The sequence below is a fragment of the Camarhynchus parvulus genome, chromosome 4 (assembly GCF_901933205.1).
Source record: "Camarhynchus parvulus chromosome 4, STF_HiC, whole genome shotgun sequence".
Taxonomy (NCBI): Eukaryota; Metazoa; Chordata; class Aves; order Passeriformes; family Thraupidae; genus Camarhynchus; species Camarhynchus parvulus.
In genome coordinates, this window is record NC_044574.1 from 46611578 (window position 1) to 46629717 (window position 18140).

The 18140-nt window shown below is 42.3% G+C and overlaps 1 protein-coding gene across 1 annotated transcript; it reads left to right on the forward strand.

The window, feature by feature from the left end:
- The first annotated feature begins 2152 nt into the window (after positions 1–2152).
- LOC115903666 (cytochrome P450 2U1) lies at positions 2153–16354 on the forward strand. Its single transcript, XM_030948302.1, has 5 exons — positions 2153–2640; positions 7889–8521; positions 11721–11882; positions 12846–13013; positions 13430–16354. The coding sequence occupies exons 1-5, from the start codon at positions 2202–2204 to the stop codon at positions 13606–13608; spliced, it is 1581 nt and encodes a 526-aa protein (XP_030804162.1). The 5' UTR covers positions 2153–2201; the 3' UTR covers positions 13609–16354.
- The last annotated feature ends 1786 nt before the right edge of the window (positions 16355–18140 follow it).

The window sequence follows — 18140 nt, forward strand, 5'->3', positions numbered from 1 at the left end:
GATTATGTTGCTTTTGAGAGTTTACTGTGTTAATTAAACTTCCAATGCTTCTGCTTGGGCCTTAACTCTGTAACTTGGTTATCTTTAAGGAAAAATTAGTTCCTTTGAACTATTCTATTTTTAATGCTTTTTTCATTATAGTCTTGACTCTGGTGGGGATGTTTGTTTGCTTGTTATGTGGAGCTATTTTTTGACCTGTTAAAAGTGGAGTCACCAAATGCTTTGATTGCTCAGTTAGGGGTAAAAGAGTTTGAAGAATGGTGTTTCCTTAAGTGTAGGATTAAAGGGGGTGTGTTTTTTATTACACCGATGCTAGGACTGAACAGGAAGGATTTCCATGGAAAGTACTGTAGTGCTAAAGCTTGTATATGTAGTTATTGGAGTATGCAGAATATTAGTAAAGTACTTGGATATGTTTTGCTGTTAATTTCATGCTTTAAAAAGAGGCAATTTGGTTCTAATTTAAATTGGAGAAACTGATTTTAATGTTGCAACAGCTATTATTTTAATTTGAAATATCCACTTATCTACTGGTATGTTAGAGGAAAAGTTATATTTTATCACTTAACATTTTGAAATTAATCACATTTTCTATCAAAATGAATGTGCAATGTAATCTCGGGACATCCTAGAATTGGCTATATGCCACTGAAACCAAACTTTCAGCTGCACACATAGGGAAGGAAGGCATTTTTAAAATCTAGTTCCGCTTCTTGACTAGACTGAGAAGGAAATGGGGCTAGTTTACTCTTGTACAAAGAAAACAAAAACAGTAATGTGTTTCAGCTGTGCTGAATACCTTAGCTTCTTATTTTCACACTACAGAATTTAAACTTTTCTGGAGACTCAGATATAAAATATCTTTAGTTCAGCTAAATTTTCATCTGTTTTTATATATTTTTTTCTAATAGATGCATTTTATTTGTATACATTGTAATTAGCTGCTGAATTTCTGCCAAATATGGACAAAATAAAAGCTGAATTCTATTCTGCCAGTCTAAATCTGTTCTTAGTTTTTATCTTTTGTTCAATCCATGGCTGGTAAAATGTCCACTTGCTGTTTAGATTAAAGAGACAGTTGCCTTAATTGCTCAGAGGAAAACTGACCTTGACTATTTAAAGCTTTATGTATTTCTGAAATTGCTGTAACTTCTGTATAATTGCAATAAAACCTTTTTAATGCAGTTCAGCCACTATTTTATGAGCAACTTGTCACTATCTTTACTGAATGTTCAACTGTTTAAAAAAATAGTTTGTTTAGCAAAATCCTTTTTATTGGGAAAGCTCCCTTTATTCTGTCCATTGTTTTGTTTTTTGGGGATCACTTTATAGAAGGAGCACTGTGGGCAAAACATGAATACTTTTCTCTGTTAGTGAGGGTATATCAAGAGCACTTACTAAGCCCACTTATGCTGCAGTAAATTATTGGGAAGATCAGACAGTGGCAGTTTATGATGTCTAATTACCTCTCTAGGGGTCAAATTTTATATTGCTGATCAGCTGGGAAAAGTGCAGTAAGGTGTTTACTTAAAGGGAAGGGGAAGTTACTTACTCTGAACACCATTTCTGGGTGGGTTTGGGGGATTGGAGTGTTTGGGTGTGTTTTGGGTTTTTGTGTCTGTGTTTGAGTTTTTTATTACTATTTTAGTTGAGGGAAAGGAGGAGATGTCTTTTTCCTCTAAAATTTAAGTGCCTCTCTTCGAAGCCTCACTGTACTGTTTTGCATTTGCCGAGCAGGGGACCTAGAGCTGGGACATGGTTCTGGGTTCGTCCTTGGCTCTGGAAACAGAAAGTTTCGGTGTATTCCCTGGAATTGCCGGATTTTTGTGTTTGGGAACGGGAAAAAGGATCATCTGCATTTCCTTCCCTTCTAAACCGTTAAAAAAATACACATTTGCGTAAGGAGCATCTGAAAGCAAGTCCTGCGGGGGGGGGAGGATCGCTCCCTTTTGTTGTTATTGTTGGGTTTTTTACACGAGCAGGAGAGTGGGTTTATGTTTGATCCTTTATAAACCGGGGCTCAGTCGCGCCTTGCCGTGCGCGGGGGCGGTGTCGGGGCCGGGCCCCGCTCCCCGCCCACAGACCCGGCGGGCGGGGGTCAGGGCGCCGCCGGCCTCGCCTCCCGCCCGCCCCCGCCATCTTAAACCGCTACGCGCCGGCGGCGAGCCGAGCCGAGGCCGGCGGTTCCGCTGCCCGCGGAGATGGCGGGGACGAGCACGGAAGCTCGGACGTGGCTGCTGCGGCCGCCCACGGCCACCGAGCTGCTGCTGGTGGCCCTGTGCTGGCTCGGCTGCTACTGGCTGCTGCGGCGGCGGCCGCGGGCGCTGTCGGGGCTGCCGCCGGGCCCCGCGCCCTGGCCGCTCGTGGGCAACTTCGCCTTCGCCCTTCTGCCGCCTCCGCTGCTGCGCAGGTGGGCGGTGGATGTGAAGGGCGACCGGCTCTCCCCCGCCTTCTCGCCCCACGTCTTCCTCACCGGCCTCACCAAGATGTACGGCAGCATCTTCCGGCTCTTCGTGGGCAGCCGCCCATTCATCATCCTCAACACTTTCGGGGCGGTGCGGGAGGCGCTGGTGCAGAAGGCGGAGGTGTTCAGCGACCGGCCCTCCGTGCCCATCGTCCTCATGATCACCCACCACAAGGGTAAGCGCCCGGGGGCACCCCGAGACCCGCCCGGGCAGCTGCCGCACGGCCGGGGGTGCCCGGAGTGATGCTTAGGAGCCATGCGGAGCGGGGGCTGCTCGGGACCGGGGCTGCTCTACCGAAATTTATGTCTAACTCCCACGAATTGTGGACTGAACTGTTTCCTTGCTCTTTGCTCCTCGCCTGTGTCCCTCGCCCTGCTGCTGACAGAGAGAAACACGCCCTGACTTGAGGTTTAGCATCCCCTCGAAGTTGGCAGTGCGATGCCGTGCACCACAGAGCATCTCTGGGTGGCTGAAGTGCCCGGTGCCTTTAGCTCTGTGTACAGTAAAGGGACTGAGGAGCCTTTAGCTCTGTGTACAGTAAAGGGACTGAGGAGCTGCTGGGCTGGTTTAGACTGGAGAAGGGGAGGCTCAAGGGGAGGCCTTATCTCTCTCTCCAACTGCCTGCAAAGGGCTTGTAGCCAGGGCAGGGTTGGTCTCCTGGGTAATAAGGGATAGGACAAGAGGAAACGGCCTCAAGTTGCACTAGGGGAAGTTTAAGTTGGGCATTAGGGGGAATTTGTTCACAAAAAGGGTGGTTTGACAGTGGAATGGACTGCACAGGGGCATGGTGGAATCACCGTCCCTGGAGGTGTTTATGGAAAGGCTGGATGTGGCACTTGGTGCCATGGTCCCATTCACAAGGTGGTGTTTGGTCATGGGTTGGAATCAATCTCCGAGGTATGTTCCAGCCTCATTGTTTCTGTGGCTGCCATTTGTGCAGGGGTTTAAGGCACAGCTGGTCTGTCACCTGGGGACTTTCTGATTTTGGCTGTGTGAGGGGAAGAAATTTCGAGTACTTGGGCAGTGGTACAAAACTGAGCACTCCCCCAGCTCTTACCAAGGTAGCAGTGGCAGAGATCGGGCTTCTGTGGAGTCCCATGGCTGTGCAGTCCGTGCTGCCTGTGTACAAGGTACTGTTGCCGAGATATTTGCAAATGTGTTATTCTGCTTGTCAAAACTTACTGAGCATGTTTCGGTTTGGTTGCCTTCTTTTTTTTTAAAGTCCAGAGGAGAGTTACTAGCTTTTGTAGGAAAAAAGCATGGAGGGTTTAAACACATGCTGACAATACTGCAGGTAGAATTTCTTCATGTTTAGTTTGTAGGTCATTACTGATCTCTGTGTTTATGGAAATATACTTATCTTCTTCAGTTTAGGAGGTGGACCCCAGAAGGCTTGTTAGTGTGCTAGCTTGTTGTGAAACGTAGCTTTTTTATTTTTTCCAAGACTAGGGAAATCTGATTTTTAAGTGCATGAAACATTTATCGTTTTTTTTTTCCCCTATACCAGAATTGACCTAGTAAAGAGAAGAAAGTGAAGGACCTAGTAAAGAGAAGAAAGTGAGATCATGTTTATAAAAATGGCATCAGATACCATTGCTGAAATCAGTTTAAAGAATAAAAAGAAAGATGAATTGTGTTGGTTTAATGATATTGTTCCAAGACAGATCTTACTGGCACGTTGTTATCATGTGTGAGTATTTTTAGGTACAGTACTTCATCAAGAACTGGAGGAGGAAAGGGGAAGAGGAGTTAGATAATTTTAGTAGTTCTGCAAAACCTCATGTTCAGGCTAGATTTTTTTTTCCTTGAATGCTGTGAATTTCATATGTATCTTGTTCTTTATCAGACTTTTTTGAATATGACAAGAAGCCAGGGCAGCTGGCAGCTTCCAGCAGTGGGTGTTCCAGGAGAGCTGGACATACCAGGAACCTGTTGTCCACAGCCAGAGCATGCTGCAAGCAAGCCCAGGGATGGTGCCTGTCTGTGTTGCACTGTGGCAGGGACGTTGTGTTGCTCTGGGTTTGGTTTTTATCTGTAGGGTCACAATAGGCATGAGGACTGCAGCATCAGGGCTGCCCAGGTGTCCATAAAACATCCCCAGCTGTTCCAAGGTGCTCATGTTAGCAGCATGCTGGGTTGCCCAGATGCAGGAATATTGTAGAGTGAACCACAGGGCTGGTGTGTTCTGAGTGCACAAAGGGTGAATGTGGGCAGTGGGGCCACTGCCCCCCACAACCTGGTTCTCCAAATGCCTGTGGAAGCTGCAGGTGCTGTCCCTGTGCTGCCTTGGGTTTGGTGGTGGCATGAGGAGATGACTGAGCCTCTGCCATGCTGTGTTTGTGCTAACAAGTGTTGCTTTTTCCATCTGTGGTTTGTGGGGGAGGCAGGTGGGTTACAGCACTCAAACTGGAGGCCTCTTAAGATTGGTTTGGGTGATAATTTCAGGGGTTTGTGGGTGAGATGTTTCTGCAGGTCAGGACAGCAGCAGTTGTGTTGGTATGTACTAGGAAAGGAAGCAGGATGAGCCCTTACTGTTCATCCTTCAGCTCTACCACTCACAATTTGGGTGCTACAGCTCTGGGAGGTTTAGTGTCCATTTTGGGTTCCTGCGTGTCCTTGGGTTCTTTGGGTTCCTTCATTTTATAAGTGAGCTATTGTGGTATGAACTTAGAGATTTTCTTGTAAGCTACATTTGCTGGTATAGTTTTGTCTTTACCTTGAGCTGCCCTGCCAGGTGTGGGATGGAAGAGAGAGGGGCTTATGTCTGCTGTGTGGTTCTATTGCATGTAAGGTGCGAAGAAAATAATTGTGCCTGGGGGAGAGCAGGTAGAAGTATCAGAAGTGGCAAATACTACATTTCAGCAATGTGATTAGCAAGTGAGGGAGGCCTTCTTGGCTGGATAGAAGATGCCATAAGAACTTAAGGGAGAAGGTAGTAGTTAATTCTTAATTCATCATCACATATGTCTGCAGAAAGAGAAGTAGTAGACTGGGGAGAAACAAGACATTTCTGTGGTCTGATTTTAGTATTTTAGCTTTTTGTATTCTGTAGCTACGAGAGGTAGCAAAGACTGAATCTGCAGAGTACTTGGAGTCAGAGTGGTTGTCTGCCTTTATAGCCCTGCCCTGTGCATATCCACGTGTGGACATCTGGCAACACAGAAGTTGGATGTTATTAAATGTCGTGAGTGCTGTGTTTGTCAATGTTCCCAGGATTGTAGCAGCACTAGAGCTAGCAGTAAAAAATGTGGGAGATGGAGAGAGTAAGTAAGCCTTTGCTTCTTGTGAGGATTTTAATTTTTTCTGTGTAAAAAGGGGGAATAAAATGAACTCTCTGGTTTTCTGATTTTGTTGGTTGTATTGAAAGGGTTTCATGATCAGCTCATAGAAATTAGGGCTCTGTAGTGAGCGTGAAGTCCTGGTTATTGTTGCTTCAGAATTTATTATTGTATGGCCTTCAGGGTTTTTTTGTTGTTGTTTGTTTTGTTTTGTTTTAATTTCTTTACAGGGGAGGTTGTGTTTTGTTGTTTGTGGTTTTTTAAAGAGTAGAGATGTCTGTGCTGAGTAACTTGGCTTTTTAGGGCAGGCAAATTTTCTTTGAAACCAGCAAAGGACTATTCCATTATTGTAGATTGGTAGGGATGCAGTTGAGAGTTTGCTTTCTTCTCTTTCCTCTGTTGTTCTGTCTTTATGCTCTTCTTCTTCCTTAATCTGTCTTCTATGTTATTCTTTCCCAATTTACAAATCAGTTGTTAGTATTCTGCAGCAGTTTGGGGGTTGGGGACATGCAAAAACACTGATGCTCTCTGCAGGACTGCTGGAAAGACTCACTGCGTGTCGGGACATTTGTTGTTGGTGTTAGCTTTTCTGTGGGCCTAGGCAAGTCTCTTTTACATTCAACACAATAGATCTGTTTTGTTTTATTGAAAGTATTTGGATCCTAAAACTAATTTTCCTAACCAAAAAAAAAAGGGAAGAGACTGTGGGTGCATAGCCTGTTCTAGAGATATTTGTTGCGGGATAGAAACAGTGATAATTTTGTTTTGTTCCAAGAAATCCATGTTTCTTTCACAACCCAGCCACAAACCCTGGAGACCCAGGGTTTTTGGTTCTTGGCCAAATTCAACCCAGGTTGGTTCTTGGCCAAATCCAGCCCCAAATACTCCCGTTTTTTCACTTAACCTACTTGAGGACCCCAGTGCTAACAGGAAACAGTTGAGAGAGAAAATCTGGGAAGATTTTGGTTCTTTTTTTTGAAGGGCCAGGAAGTGGGCATTTGAATATATTGCCTGAGGAATGTCTTCGTGCAGAGAGGATGAAATTCAGCTGATTCTGAGCTTGTCCTCACTCTTCCTTGTTTAGGATGTTTCAAACATCCTTGTTTAGGATGTTTGAAGCTAGGTCATGTGTTTGTATTCTTTGAACATTAAGAACTTGGAACATTAACCTGTAATAGAAATGCAAGTAATGTTAAGTATTGAAACATGATGCATCTTCTAGTACTTATGTACTTCTATTTTCTTATGGCCATTTCTCCTTTTCAATTCAAGTTTAAGGTTTGCAGTTGACAGAACTGATGCTGCTTTTACAAAGTAACTTTTTGTTTCCAGAAAAAAAAATATGGCGTCGTTTTACTAGAAGAACAAATCCAGAACTAGATCATGTTTGATGACTAAACTTTCTCAGGTTAACCATGTAGTACATTAGAAATTGCAGGTTGTGTATTTGTTACCCTGTGGTGTCTTTGGTGTGGTCTTTTAATTCAACATAAGTGATGTTTCTGTTTGAAAGTGAGTAATAGGGATTTAATTTAAATTGTGTTTCTTAATGACACAATCATGCAGAACAAATGCCTACAGGCATCAAAACTGTTGAGATGCATATCGAGCAGGATTTTGCCAGTGTCTCTGAACCTGTTTTCACCTTCCCAGTTTTCTTGCAGTGTGAGTATCCTGTATTTTTATTATAACTCAAAGATAAATTTCACTTGTAATAGACACACATGCAAAAAGTGTTGGGAAGTTTGTATAACATGAAGGGGAAAAAACGCAAATCAGTTTGTGTTTTAATGTCTTCGGTTACACCTTGCTGAAGAAGTTCATGTCTCAGGACATTGGGGAGAAAAGGCTATATCTAACATATATCCCAAATTAACTGTTCTGTCTTCTCCATCTATTTGTTTCTTGCAAAGTCTAATGAAACTATTGATGTAACTTGGATATTTGTTTCAGTGATGAGGAAAAGAAGGGACAGGATTTCCAAAAGCTATAATAAAGAACTTTGTATTTTTCCTTTAGCTCCTAGACAGGTGCTTGGGAGAGATTTGCTGTGTCTCTTTTCTGCCTCTTGGTTTGCAGGCATGACTTACTATTTCTAACTGAAAGTTGGGCATTTTGGTTTCAGTCTCTCCCTTTTTCTTTCAGGTGTTATTTTTGCACCTTATGGCCCTGTCTGGAAGCAACAGCGGAAATTCTCTCTGTCAACACTGCGTCATTTTGGGGTAGGGAGACACAGCTTAGAGCCTAAAATCATCGAGGAGCTGAACTTTGTAAAGGAGGAGATGCTGAAACACGGGAAGGATTCATTTAATCCCTTCCCAATCATTCGCAACGCGGTGTCCAATGTTATCTGTTCCATGGCCTTTGGCAAGCGCTTTAACTACGAAGATGTTGAGTTCAAGACGATGCTGAAGAACATGGCCCGTGCCCTGGAGCTGAGTGTGAACAGCTACATGATCCTGGTCAACATCTGCCCCTGGCTCTACTACCTTCCCTTTGGGCCCTTCCGCGAGCTTCGGCAAACCGAGTTGGACATTACTGCTTTTCTGAAGAGAATAATTGCCCAGCACAGGGATACACTCGATGCAGCAAATCCCAGGGACTTCATTGATATGTACTTCATCCACGCAGAGGAAGAGAAGAACAACAAGGAGAGCAGTTTTAATGACGATTACCTGTTTTTTATCATCGGTGATCTCTTCATCGCCGGCACAGATACTACTTCCAACACATTGCTGTGGTGCCTGCTCTACATGTCTCTTTACCCTGAAGTACAAGGTAAGATTACTTTTATTCTAGGTGATTTATTCCAGACTGTAAAGCACCAGATGGATGCTCAGAAACAGAAGAAAGCAGCAACAGTGAAGGAATCATTTGGAGAGCCAATGGTTCGTGTTGTATGTGTGATTTGAAAGGCTGGTATGTAATCAGGCATCTTCTCTCCTGCTGTTCTATGATGATTTCTGGGTTAGTGCTATATATTAAGTGCTAAATAGCCCTTTAATCTGTGAGTTTCTTCTGGTTTGGGACAACTTTATCTTTCCCAAGCAATTCCAGGGAATTTTAGCATGTTTGAAAAAGTTTATCAGTTGTGACATTCCAAGCATGTAGTAGTGATAGAAGATGTGTGAAGACCATAGTGCTAAGGTCTGCTTTTATGGCTTCCTGAGCAGGGAGGTTCTTGGACCTAGCAGCAGAGTCTGGGGACGTAAAACACCACCTGCTGTAGAGGAGGATCAAATCAGAGACAGCTTAAGCAAACTGGACTTGCACAAATGCACAGCACCAGGTGCCAGTGTTGTTAGAGGGCTTCTCCCTGTCAGTCTTGAGTGCTCAGGGCAGTCAGGTGGGTTGCTGATGATGAGGGATGGGGGGACACAAACAGAGGCAGAACAGATTGGTCTTGTTCAGTATTAGAGAAGGATGACCTTATGCTATCTACAATTTTCTGATCAAAAGATGCTAAGAAGATGGAGGCAGATTCCCCTGCGATGTGCTGTGGAGGGAAGGAAAGGGAAGCAGTGGAAACAACCTACAGCAAGAAAGTTCTGATCAGATACCAGGAAAAGAAATTGCCCTGTCAACATGGCAAAGGAGTGACGCAGATTGCCTTGAGAGTTAACAGAATCTCTGGTTTTGGAATTTTTCAAAACTAAGTGGGTCATGACCGGTAGTAGTCTCATCTACCCTGAGTTGGATCTGTTTGGAAAAATCTCTTCAAATAGGTCAATATCATAGCTTATTGCACAAAGTCAAACAATCTGCTAAACAGGGAGAGAGTTCACTGGGGACAAATGTACAGTAAACTTTTATTGCATAGGCTTATTTTTCTGTTTTAATGCTGTGTGTAATCACTGCTTGACTTGATATGCAGTTACATGGATTAGATGCATTCTAAATTGGAATGGAATCCAGAAGAGTTTTGTGTTTGTTTTTTTAACCTTTTTTCCTTCTACCTGGTACTGTATGTGTATGTGCTAGTCAATTTTCACTTTTCTGCTGATCTCTAACAGTTTTATTACCTCTCTCTGATTTCCTCTAATGCTATGGCTCTTGTCAAGTAGTTTAAATATGCTCAGTAGTCCAGACTGTATCACTTTTAATATCCCATTCCTTATATCCTGATTACCTTGAAACTGTATATGGGCCCCTTTTTTTATTCCTGGTAATACATTTCTTTTAAATGTATTTCCTCTCTAGAGAAAATACCTGAATTGTGTATCCTTTAGAAGTAGCAAAAGTTGCTTGCAGTCACGGAAAGGAAACTAACGGCTATCAGAGGGAAAAGAAGTATTTTTCTCTGTGGAAAAAGGTGCTTTTTACATGGAAATAGAGCATATATGGATGGACAATATGGTGAAGCCATGGGGAGTATTTGGTTTGTTCTGTTCCCTGGCTTTGTTTTGGTCCTTGACTTCTGAAGATCATTGAGATTTTTAAATATATGAAAAGTTGTGGAGCAGTTCAAATAACATGCTGTTGCAGAGGCTGCTGAAGTTTACATTTTGCAGCTGGAAATGTGAGCAGCAGTTTGGCTGCTGTCTGTATAGTTCCTCATATTTTTAGAAATGCTGAACAAATGAGTTGTTCAGGATAAAGCACTGGTGTGACATTTGGTATGAGACAGTCTCATTTTTTTTAATATATATTGAAAACTTTATTTATTTATATTACTGTGAACATACATGCCTGAATATAGGGCTATGACATGTCCCTAATAAACGTGAAAGAAAGAACTTTCTTCCCCACAAAGAAAGTACTGGAGAGTCACGCCGTCAGCGCCGTCTCTTGCTGTATTTTTTTGTGTTTTTTAATGTTCCTCATGCATGAGCTTTTCTTCTGGGGCAAACCCAGTAGGTGGCAGCAGCAACTCCTTAGATGCAGTTCAGGCAGCAGGTGGGGATGCTGCTCAGGAAACTGGGACAGTTTTTTCACATCGAGCTTTTATTTAATCTTGTATCACTGCTAAGAAGAGAAAAGAGCAAAAACTCAGAGTATCAGCAGCCTGGTTGGAAAAGTCAAACGAAACAACCACAAAGTATGCAGGATATAAAGGGTAAAAATAAAAATTTTATTATTATTGAATAAAGGTTAGTTTTGAGGTCTCCTTCTCCAAGATTGTCTTTTGTGGTGTAGCCAGATTGCAAATTGCCTGCAAGAAAAGGCACATCATCCTGTATGTACGTAGGTGAAGCAAGTCCTGAATCTTGGAAACTTCTATGAAGAGAATTATTTGTATGCTGAGCCTTCAGCATACAAGGAAATGAAAGAGGCAAGCAAATAATTTGGTATTTTTTGCTCCCCATGAACAAGAAAGTTGATAAGCTCATGAATTTTTTTGACTTTGTAGAAGGGCTGCAAAGGGAAAGGAGCATCTGCTGCTGCCTTTGGGGGAAATGGGAAATATGTGAGTTTAGGTTCTGTGAATAGGAAGTAGTAAATGGCCTTAACGACTTAAATGGCTTCAGTGCTTGCAGTAGCAGCATCAGAATTCCTGCTCCAGAATGAAGTATCTAAAGCAACTGCATGAAAAACTTTCCCATCTCTTCATGCTCAGGCACACACTGCACACAGTTCTCTTACTGTTCAAGTTTTTAATTGCAGAGCAGAAGCTTGATCTTCCCATCATTCAAATTACTGTATAATTAAACTCCTTAAGTAAGATTATGAATACATTTGGAGTAGCAGCAGGACTTTTCTTGTACTTTTCCAATACTGGGGTGCTAGCAATGTCTGTCAGCTCAGTAGCTTTACTCTTGACTCTTGTCAAGATTGTGCTTAGTCATTTTCTTCATAGCTGAGTCTGTTCCTAAGGCTAATGTTGGCATAGCTGTTTCAGCTAAGAATAACATCTTGAAGTAATTTTTGAGAAATCTATGTAAACAGTGAAGCAAGCAAAGTCAGATGAAATTGAGATTATGTCTTCTCGCATATTATGTCTTTTGACTTCTTTATTTTTCTTGCTCCCTTTGAATAGAGAAAGTTCATGCAGAAATCGAAGCAGTTCTAGGACGTGACAAAGTTCCCTCTCTTGCTCACAAGGCTCAAATGCCCTTCACAGAGGCAACCATTATGGAAGTGCAGAGGATGACTGCAGTTGTTCCCCTTTCTATTCCTCGAATGGCCTCAGAAACTGCTGGTAAGCATTTCTAGAGACTTGTTACTACAGCGTTTCCTCTGGGGCTGAAGATCTGATGGGGTATCTAGTGATAATTTGCAAAGACCTCATTTATGTATTAGAGCCATAAAACAAATATGTAAATGCCCTTTATAGGGAGCAAGAGGCCTTGACATAGTTCTCTATGTAAGCAGCATGTCTGACCTGACATCCAGCAGTTTTTCTAATCTCGAGTGATTTCTTCTCTGGGGGTCAGCTTGTATTGACTAATGTGCTAAGTCCATAGCTGGCAGCTGAGACTGCAGCTTTGTACCTGAAACAGCAGAGCTGTTCTTGGCATTCTGACACAGAGGTCTGAAAACATCAGTTTAGAGTAATTGGTTTGCTAAAGGCTTATACCACTGACCTCCACACATACAGAAAACATTAAGAAATATCATCTCCCAACTCAGCTATGTGTTTTCATAAACATAGCTGAGCACTGGCCAAAGTCAGTGTGAGAGAGCAATACTCAGCTTTTGAACCTATTACTGAATTGATCTGCTTTTCTAAATGTTTTGATTTGCAGGGGAATGAGGTGCAGCAAGCTGAAATGAGACTAGTCATTTCAAAACCCTTGTGTCACAACAGTTCAAAGTCCATCCTTTGACTGTGGTGGGGCTCTGTGGCAGCACAGGAGCAGGAGGAAAGTGGGTCACAGTATTGGGGTGCTGCAGAGTTTATTTCTGACTTCTGCTGCTTCCTTCTCTCTGCAGAAGCTGTTGGTGTAACTTGGTGTCTTTCCAGCTGCTCAGGCTTGTGTGATTCTGACTCAAGCAGGGTAGGCAGAGATCACCTTTGCCTTCAGCTTTTGCTACATTTGCAGCCCACAGCTAGGGATCGATATAATTTTTTGTGGCATCCTCTTGTTGTGTTTTTACTGCTATTTTTCCCATGTTTCCTCTTAGCAACTTGTCACATCTCTGTCTCTGCTTTTGTTTAAAGTGCTCCAGGGATATACGATTCCTAAGGGTAGTGTGATTGTGCCCAACCTGTGGTCAGTACACAGAGATCCAAACATTTGGGAGAATCCAGATGAATTTCAACCATCAAGATTTCTGGATGAAAAGGGCCAGCTAATAAAGAAAGAGTCATTCATTCCTTTTGGAATGGGTAAGATAATCCAGATGGAGTCATTAGCGGGGTGGGTGAGTGGTGGTGTTTGAAGTGTAGGGCCTTGGGAATGAGAGATGTAAAAGTTGCACATAGGACCAATTATAGAAGTAAATTTATTGTCACAGTTGGTGGCTTGCAAAATGGTTTGAGTTCCTAAATAGCGAATCACCAGAAAGAAATTATGAATTGTCCTTTGATACTACTTTTGCTGTGGATGTAAATGTTGTTAATAGGAACTAGTACAGCTGAGCAAGGCTTAGACTCAAATACAGGAGGCCAGAGCTTCAGAGGTCATAGCTTAATAGTAGTTTGAGCCTTTTTTGGACTGTAGTAGCACAGGGGGATTACATGTGTGTTAACAAAGAGGTCAACTGTATAAAGCCAGTAATACCTTTCTTCTTACTGTTCTTTAGGTAAACGTGTGTGCATGGGAGAGCAGTTGGCAAAAATGGAGCTGTTCTTGATTTTTTCAAGTCTTATGCAAAGTTTTACCTTTATGTACCCTGAAAATGCTGCAAAACCATCTATGGAGGGAAGGTTTGGTCTAACTTTAGCTCCATGTCCATTCAACATAATAGCTTTGAAGAAATGATGCAGTGTCAAAAAAGATAAAGCAAAGAAATACTGCACTTTTAAAATATAGCTTTTTTTAATTTTTTTTTTTTATTATTTCCAGCTTATTTTGTTACTTTCTTTCCAGAAAATAACCTCAACTGCTTAGGCCTTCCTAGTCAGTGAGAATAATCCATTTAGCCTTCTGGAAAGATTTTTTTTGTCAGCTGTTGCATTCCACAAATGAACTGACAGCATAGTTTTTAATTTAATATTAAAACTTGGTGGGCTTAACCTCTGCCTATTATGGTCAGTTTGTCAAATGTTGATTATGGGAGAATGGTCCAAAACATTTGTTACTGTTCTGACAAATAGTAATTGTAAAAAATTGCGAAAGCTGCACATAAACATTTCATTTACCAAAGGAGTGAAGCACATAATGTAATATTAAATATATTAATGAATTGTTAGCATTTTCTGTGAAAAGAAAAGTTATAACTGAGCTTAAATAATTACTTATACTTTTTCGAAATTACAAAACTACTTTTAACTTTGGAGGATTGTTTTTTGTAACTAACTTATAGGTGTAGTAGATGGGATCCAAATATCTTTGAGATTCAGGGCTCACTATCAAAAAGCAGGTACCAAGTTGGAAAAGCCAGGATTTGAGGCTAAAGGAATCCTTGAATATGCCATATTCTCAACATGAAATGAGTGTGCAGCATCAGGATGCAGATGTTTTATCTCAGAATACAAACAAGAGCGGAATTCTCTAACAAGAAACAGCAGAACTCCGTTCTCTCTGGTGCCAAACATATTCGAGACATCTGTGCTGCCTCTGGCATTCATTGTTTGCCTCATGGCAGCAGTGGCTGCAGGCTGGACGGGACCAGCAGCCGCTCACTGGGGAAAACACTACAGTCTGCAGTGTGTAGTCCTGAAGTTGAGGCTGGCGCTCAGGTTTTTCATCCACAGGCAGCGTGGACGATACTTCCACAACCTCTGGCTTTGGGAAGTGGAGTCTTCAAATATGGCATCACTACAGCAGTACAGGTACTGTTTATACATTTACCAGGAACAGAAGGAAGCTGACAAACTTGAGGTTTGGATATAATGGCTCTCTCTTATTATCTTCCATATAGAGTAAAATAATCTGTAGTTCATGCAGCATTAGTGTATCAGTACTTTTTTCACATGCAGAATGTTAGTGCTCTTAACCACTGTCAAACCAGCTGCCGAGGAAACCTCATGTTAATTGTTTCAGAACAGGACACTCAGTCTTGCCTTGTATTTCAGACATGGAAAGTGATCTTTTGGGGGGCTATGTAACAACTAACCTTTAAATAGTTGTTCTTAATCATTCTTTAATCTCTTTACACTCCTTTTGATCTATCAGAATTTCATATCACATTAATTAAGTTCTTATATACTCTTGTAAAGATTTTTTCCCCTCACTGGAGATCTAGAGAATACTTGGAATCCTCCTAATGTCAAGTTTCCAAGACTGGAATGTGAATTTGAATGTAATTTAGAATTGGGTATTCCATAGCAGAAACAAAATTTAAATTGTAGAAGAAGAGACAACTTTTCAGCTTTAAATTAATGTCTGGTTTTGTCACTTTTAACCTTGAATTTTTAAAAGCCAGGTAGTGCCTAACAAAGACTATAAGATATTGCATTTAAATTAAGGTTTTCTGTTACCTGTTTTGAATAACAGAGTGCCTTGATTTTTGAATTATGTATTTGGTTGGTGAGGTATCCCACTGTTTCTGTAAGAACTTTCAATGCCTTTCAATTTAATTATGTTAACTTTGGACTATATAGGCTTGTGGGTTTGGTTTTTTGGTATGAAGTTTTTGAAAACTTAGTACAATAAAAAGTTGATTTGGTACCAATGCTAGTGAACTTGCTCTAAAACCTGAGAGTACTTGAGAATTAAGCACTTTATTTAATTTAATTTTGTATTTTCCAATGAATGAATAGATTCTGTAGGGTTGGGAGTTTTGTCTGGAAATTTAAAATTATGCTTAATTGAGAAGCTAAAATTAAGTGCTGATAATATTTATCTTTCTGTTGAAATGCCTCTTTAAACAACATAATGATGTTGGTGTGCAACTGATCACTTTTACAAAATACCTGTCCTTTGAATCAATGAGGACACATTTGAAAAGCACTTTAGTATTTTTTTACAGATTCCAAAGAAGATGCAATTCACATAATCCCCTGGTATGTGAAACTGTACATATTTGTGCTTGTTTTGCCTGCTGAGTTTAGTTTAAAATGTCACCTTTGAGAATTAGCCTTCTACAAATACTACTTTGACAATGTGGTTTTTGGTGATACCTGTGATCAAATGCTGAATGTACAACAGGCTAAAACTACTGATTGGAAGTTCCAACCACGTCAAGGTGTGCTAGAATACAGGATGCTGTTGGAATAAATAAAGACAATGAACACCTGTCTTTCATACCTTCCAGGTGCATTGAAATTTTCACAGGATACCATAAAACTAGCTAAACAATAGCATAAAAGCAGCAAAATCTGTAGTTTTCAAAGTGTGTTGCCATCTTTGGCTGACTGTAGAGAGTGGTAGCAAAGTTGGTTTGTTTTTGTAAATATATCCTCCCCCTCTCCTTTTTTTAGCAGGGGAAGCATCTCAAATGCCTTGTTGAAAAATGTATGCTCAGATAAGTGCGTGACTGTTTCTGAAGGCTGAAAATATCTTTATTTCTAAAATTACTTTGCTTCAATGTGTTTTTATTTTGAATAAAGTAATTCCCAAGTAAGTGTTTCACAGCTTTGCAAAGTCATTTCAATGAGTTCCACTTACTGACTAAACTTGTGGTGTTTGGCATCTTACATCTTGCAGAAAAAGCTTCTGAGTGAGAAAATGTTAAAAATGCTCTGGATGAGGAGTGAAGGAGGTGGGGAAACAAAGTGAAATTGGGAAAATAACATTGCCAGGCATGTTATGATCAAATGATAGAAAGAGGTTTTTAAAAAACACTGTTACCTAGAATAGAAGAAGAGGGAAGGGTAGGAGATGAGGAAGATAAAAAAGTAAATGAATTGTCAGCAGGAGGAGATGTGCATTCTGCAGGAAAGAAAACCTGGGCAGAAGTTGAGGTGTAGTTTTTTTTTTGGACTCCTGGCATAGAGGGAAGCAGAGGGCAGAGAGGGAAAGGGGTTACAAGGGGGAGCCTGGGAGAGAGGGCAAAGAGCCCCCAAGGGGTCTCAGGGGAAAGTGGGAGGTTCTTCCCTATGGAAGAGCAAGGGGCTGAGCAGGAGCCAGCTGAAGTGTTTGTGGGGAGGGGGTGGGTATCAGCACTGGTGTTAACAAGGAGCTGGACACTCAGCAACAAGAGCTGTAGGTGGAAATCTTCTGTCTTATGCCCTGGAGTTAGGTTGCAGGTTACTTGATATATACTTCCTGCTCCTGCCTAATCCAGGTGAATTCTTTTGCAGTACATTTGTGGTACAAAGTGCAGAGATATGAGAATACAACACTATTTGAATAAAACAAGCTGCTTAATGTTTACCCTGATGCTGGCTCAAGTAGTAATTGCTGTGTTGTCAGCTGCTGCTGAAGTGCAGGTCTTTCTGGTGATAAATTAATTAGATGGAAATCAGGGCAGTCTGCATCTGATATAATTCAGCTGTCAGTGTTAATAATGGAAGAATTTTTTTCTTTTTTTTTTATTATATTTATTACATATCTTGTGCTAGCCTGGAAATAGCAACCCCTTCTAATCAGAAAACTTTTGTTGTGGGGAGAGAGCTTTTATTGATGTGAATAGGAAGAAGATTGAGGTGCTGGAGGGTGTCCAGAGAAGGGCAAAGAGGCTGGGGAAGGGTCTGGAGCACAGGTCCTGTGAGGAGCAGCTGAGAGAGCTGGGGCTGTTTAGCCTGGAGGAAAGGAGACTCAGGGGAGACCTTATTGCTCTCTACGACCCCCTGACAGGAGGGTGTAGCCAGGTAAGGGTAGACCTCTTCTCCCACACAACCAGTGACAGGATAAGAGGACACAGCCTTAAGCTATACCGGGAGAGGTTTAGATTGAACTCTGTGTTCACAGAGGGGGTGATTTGGCACTGGAATGGGCTGCCCAGGGAGGCGGTGGAGTCAGCGTCCCTGGAGGTGTTTAATGAAAGACTGGATGTGGCACTTGGTGCCATGGTCCAGTTGACATGGTGGTGTTTGGTCATGGGCTGGACTCGATGGTCTCGGAGGTCTTTCCAGTCTCATTGATTCAGCGAGCGTGAGCCGCGGCAGCGGGAAGGTGAGCGCTGAGGGCAGCACGGCGACCTCTGAGGCAAAGGGCGGCCATCAGCGCAGCCTGGGCTGCCAGCCCAGCGCCAGCCGGGGGCTCGCGGGCGTTCCGGCAGCGCTGACCTTGCCCTTGCTGCTTGCCTCTTAAGGAATCAGAGGTAGCGAAGGTGAAAGACCCAACGCGCCTCCCACTTCGGCGGGCAGCTGGGACTGGGCAGCCGGAACCGGCCGCCTTCCCCCGGGGCGGAGCGCGGCCCTCGCCCCGCCCGGCTCGGCCCGGCCCCGCCGCTCGCTCCGCGCCTT

What these genes read in the sequence shown, in the direction of transcription:
- LOC115903666 (XM_030948302.1), top strand. Translation starts at nt 2,202, where the DNA reads ATGGCGGGGACGAGCACGGAAGCTCGGACGTGGCTGCTGCGGCCGCCC. An exon ending in CATGATCACCCACCACAAGG is followed by an intron (nt 2,641 to 7,888) that starts GTAAGCGCCCGG and finishes TTTTTCTTTCAG; the next exon opens with GTGTTATTTTTGCACCTTAT. An exon ending in TCTTTACCCTGAAGTACAAG is followed by an intron (nt 8,522 to 11,720) that starts GTAAGATTACTT and finishes CCCTTTGAATAG; the next exon opens with AGAAAGTTCATGCAGAAATC.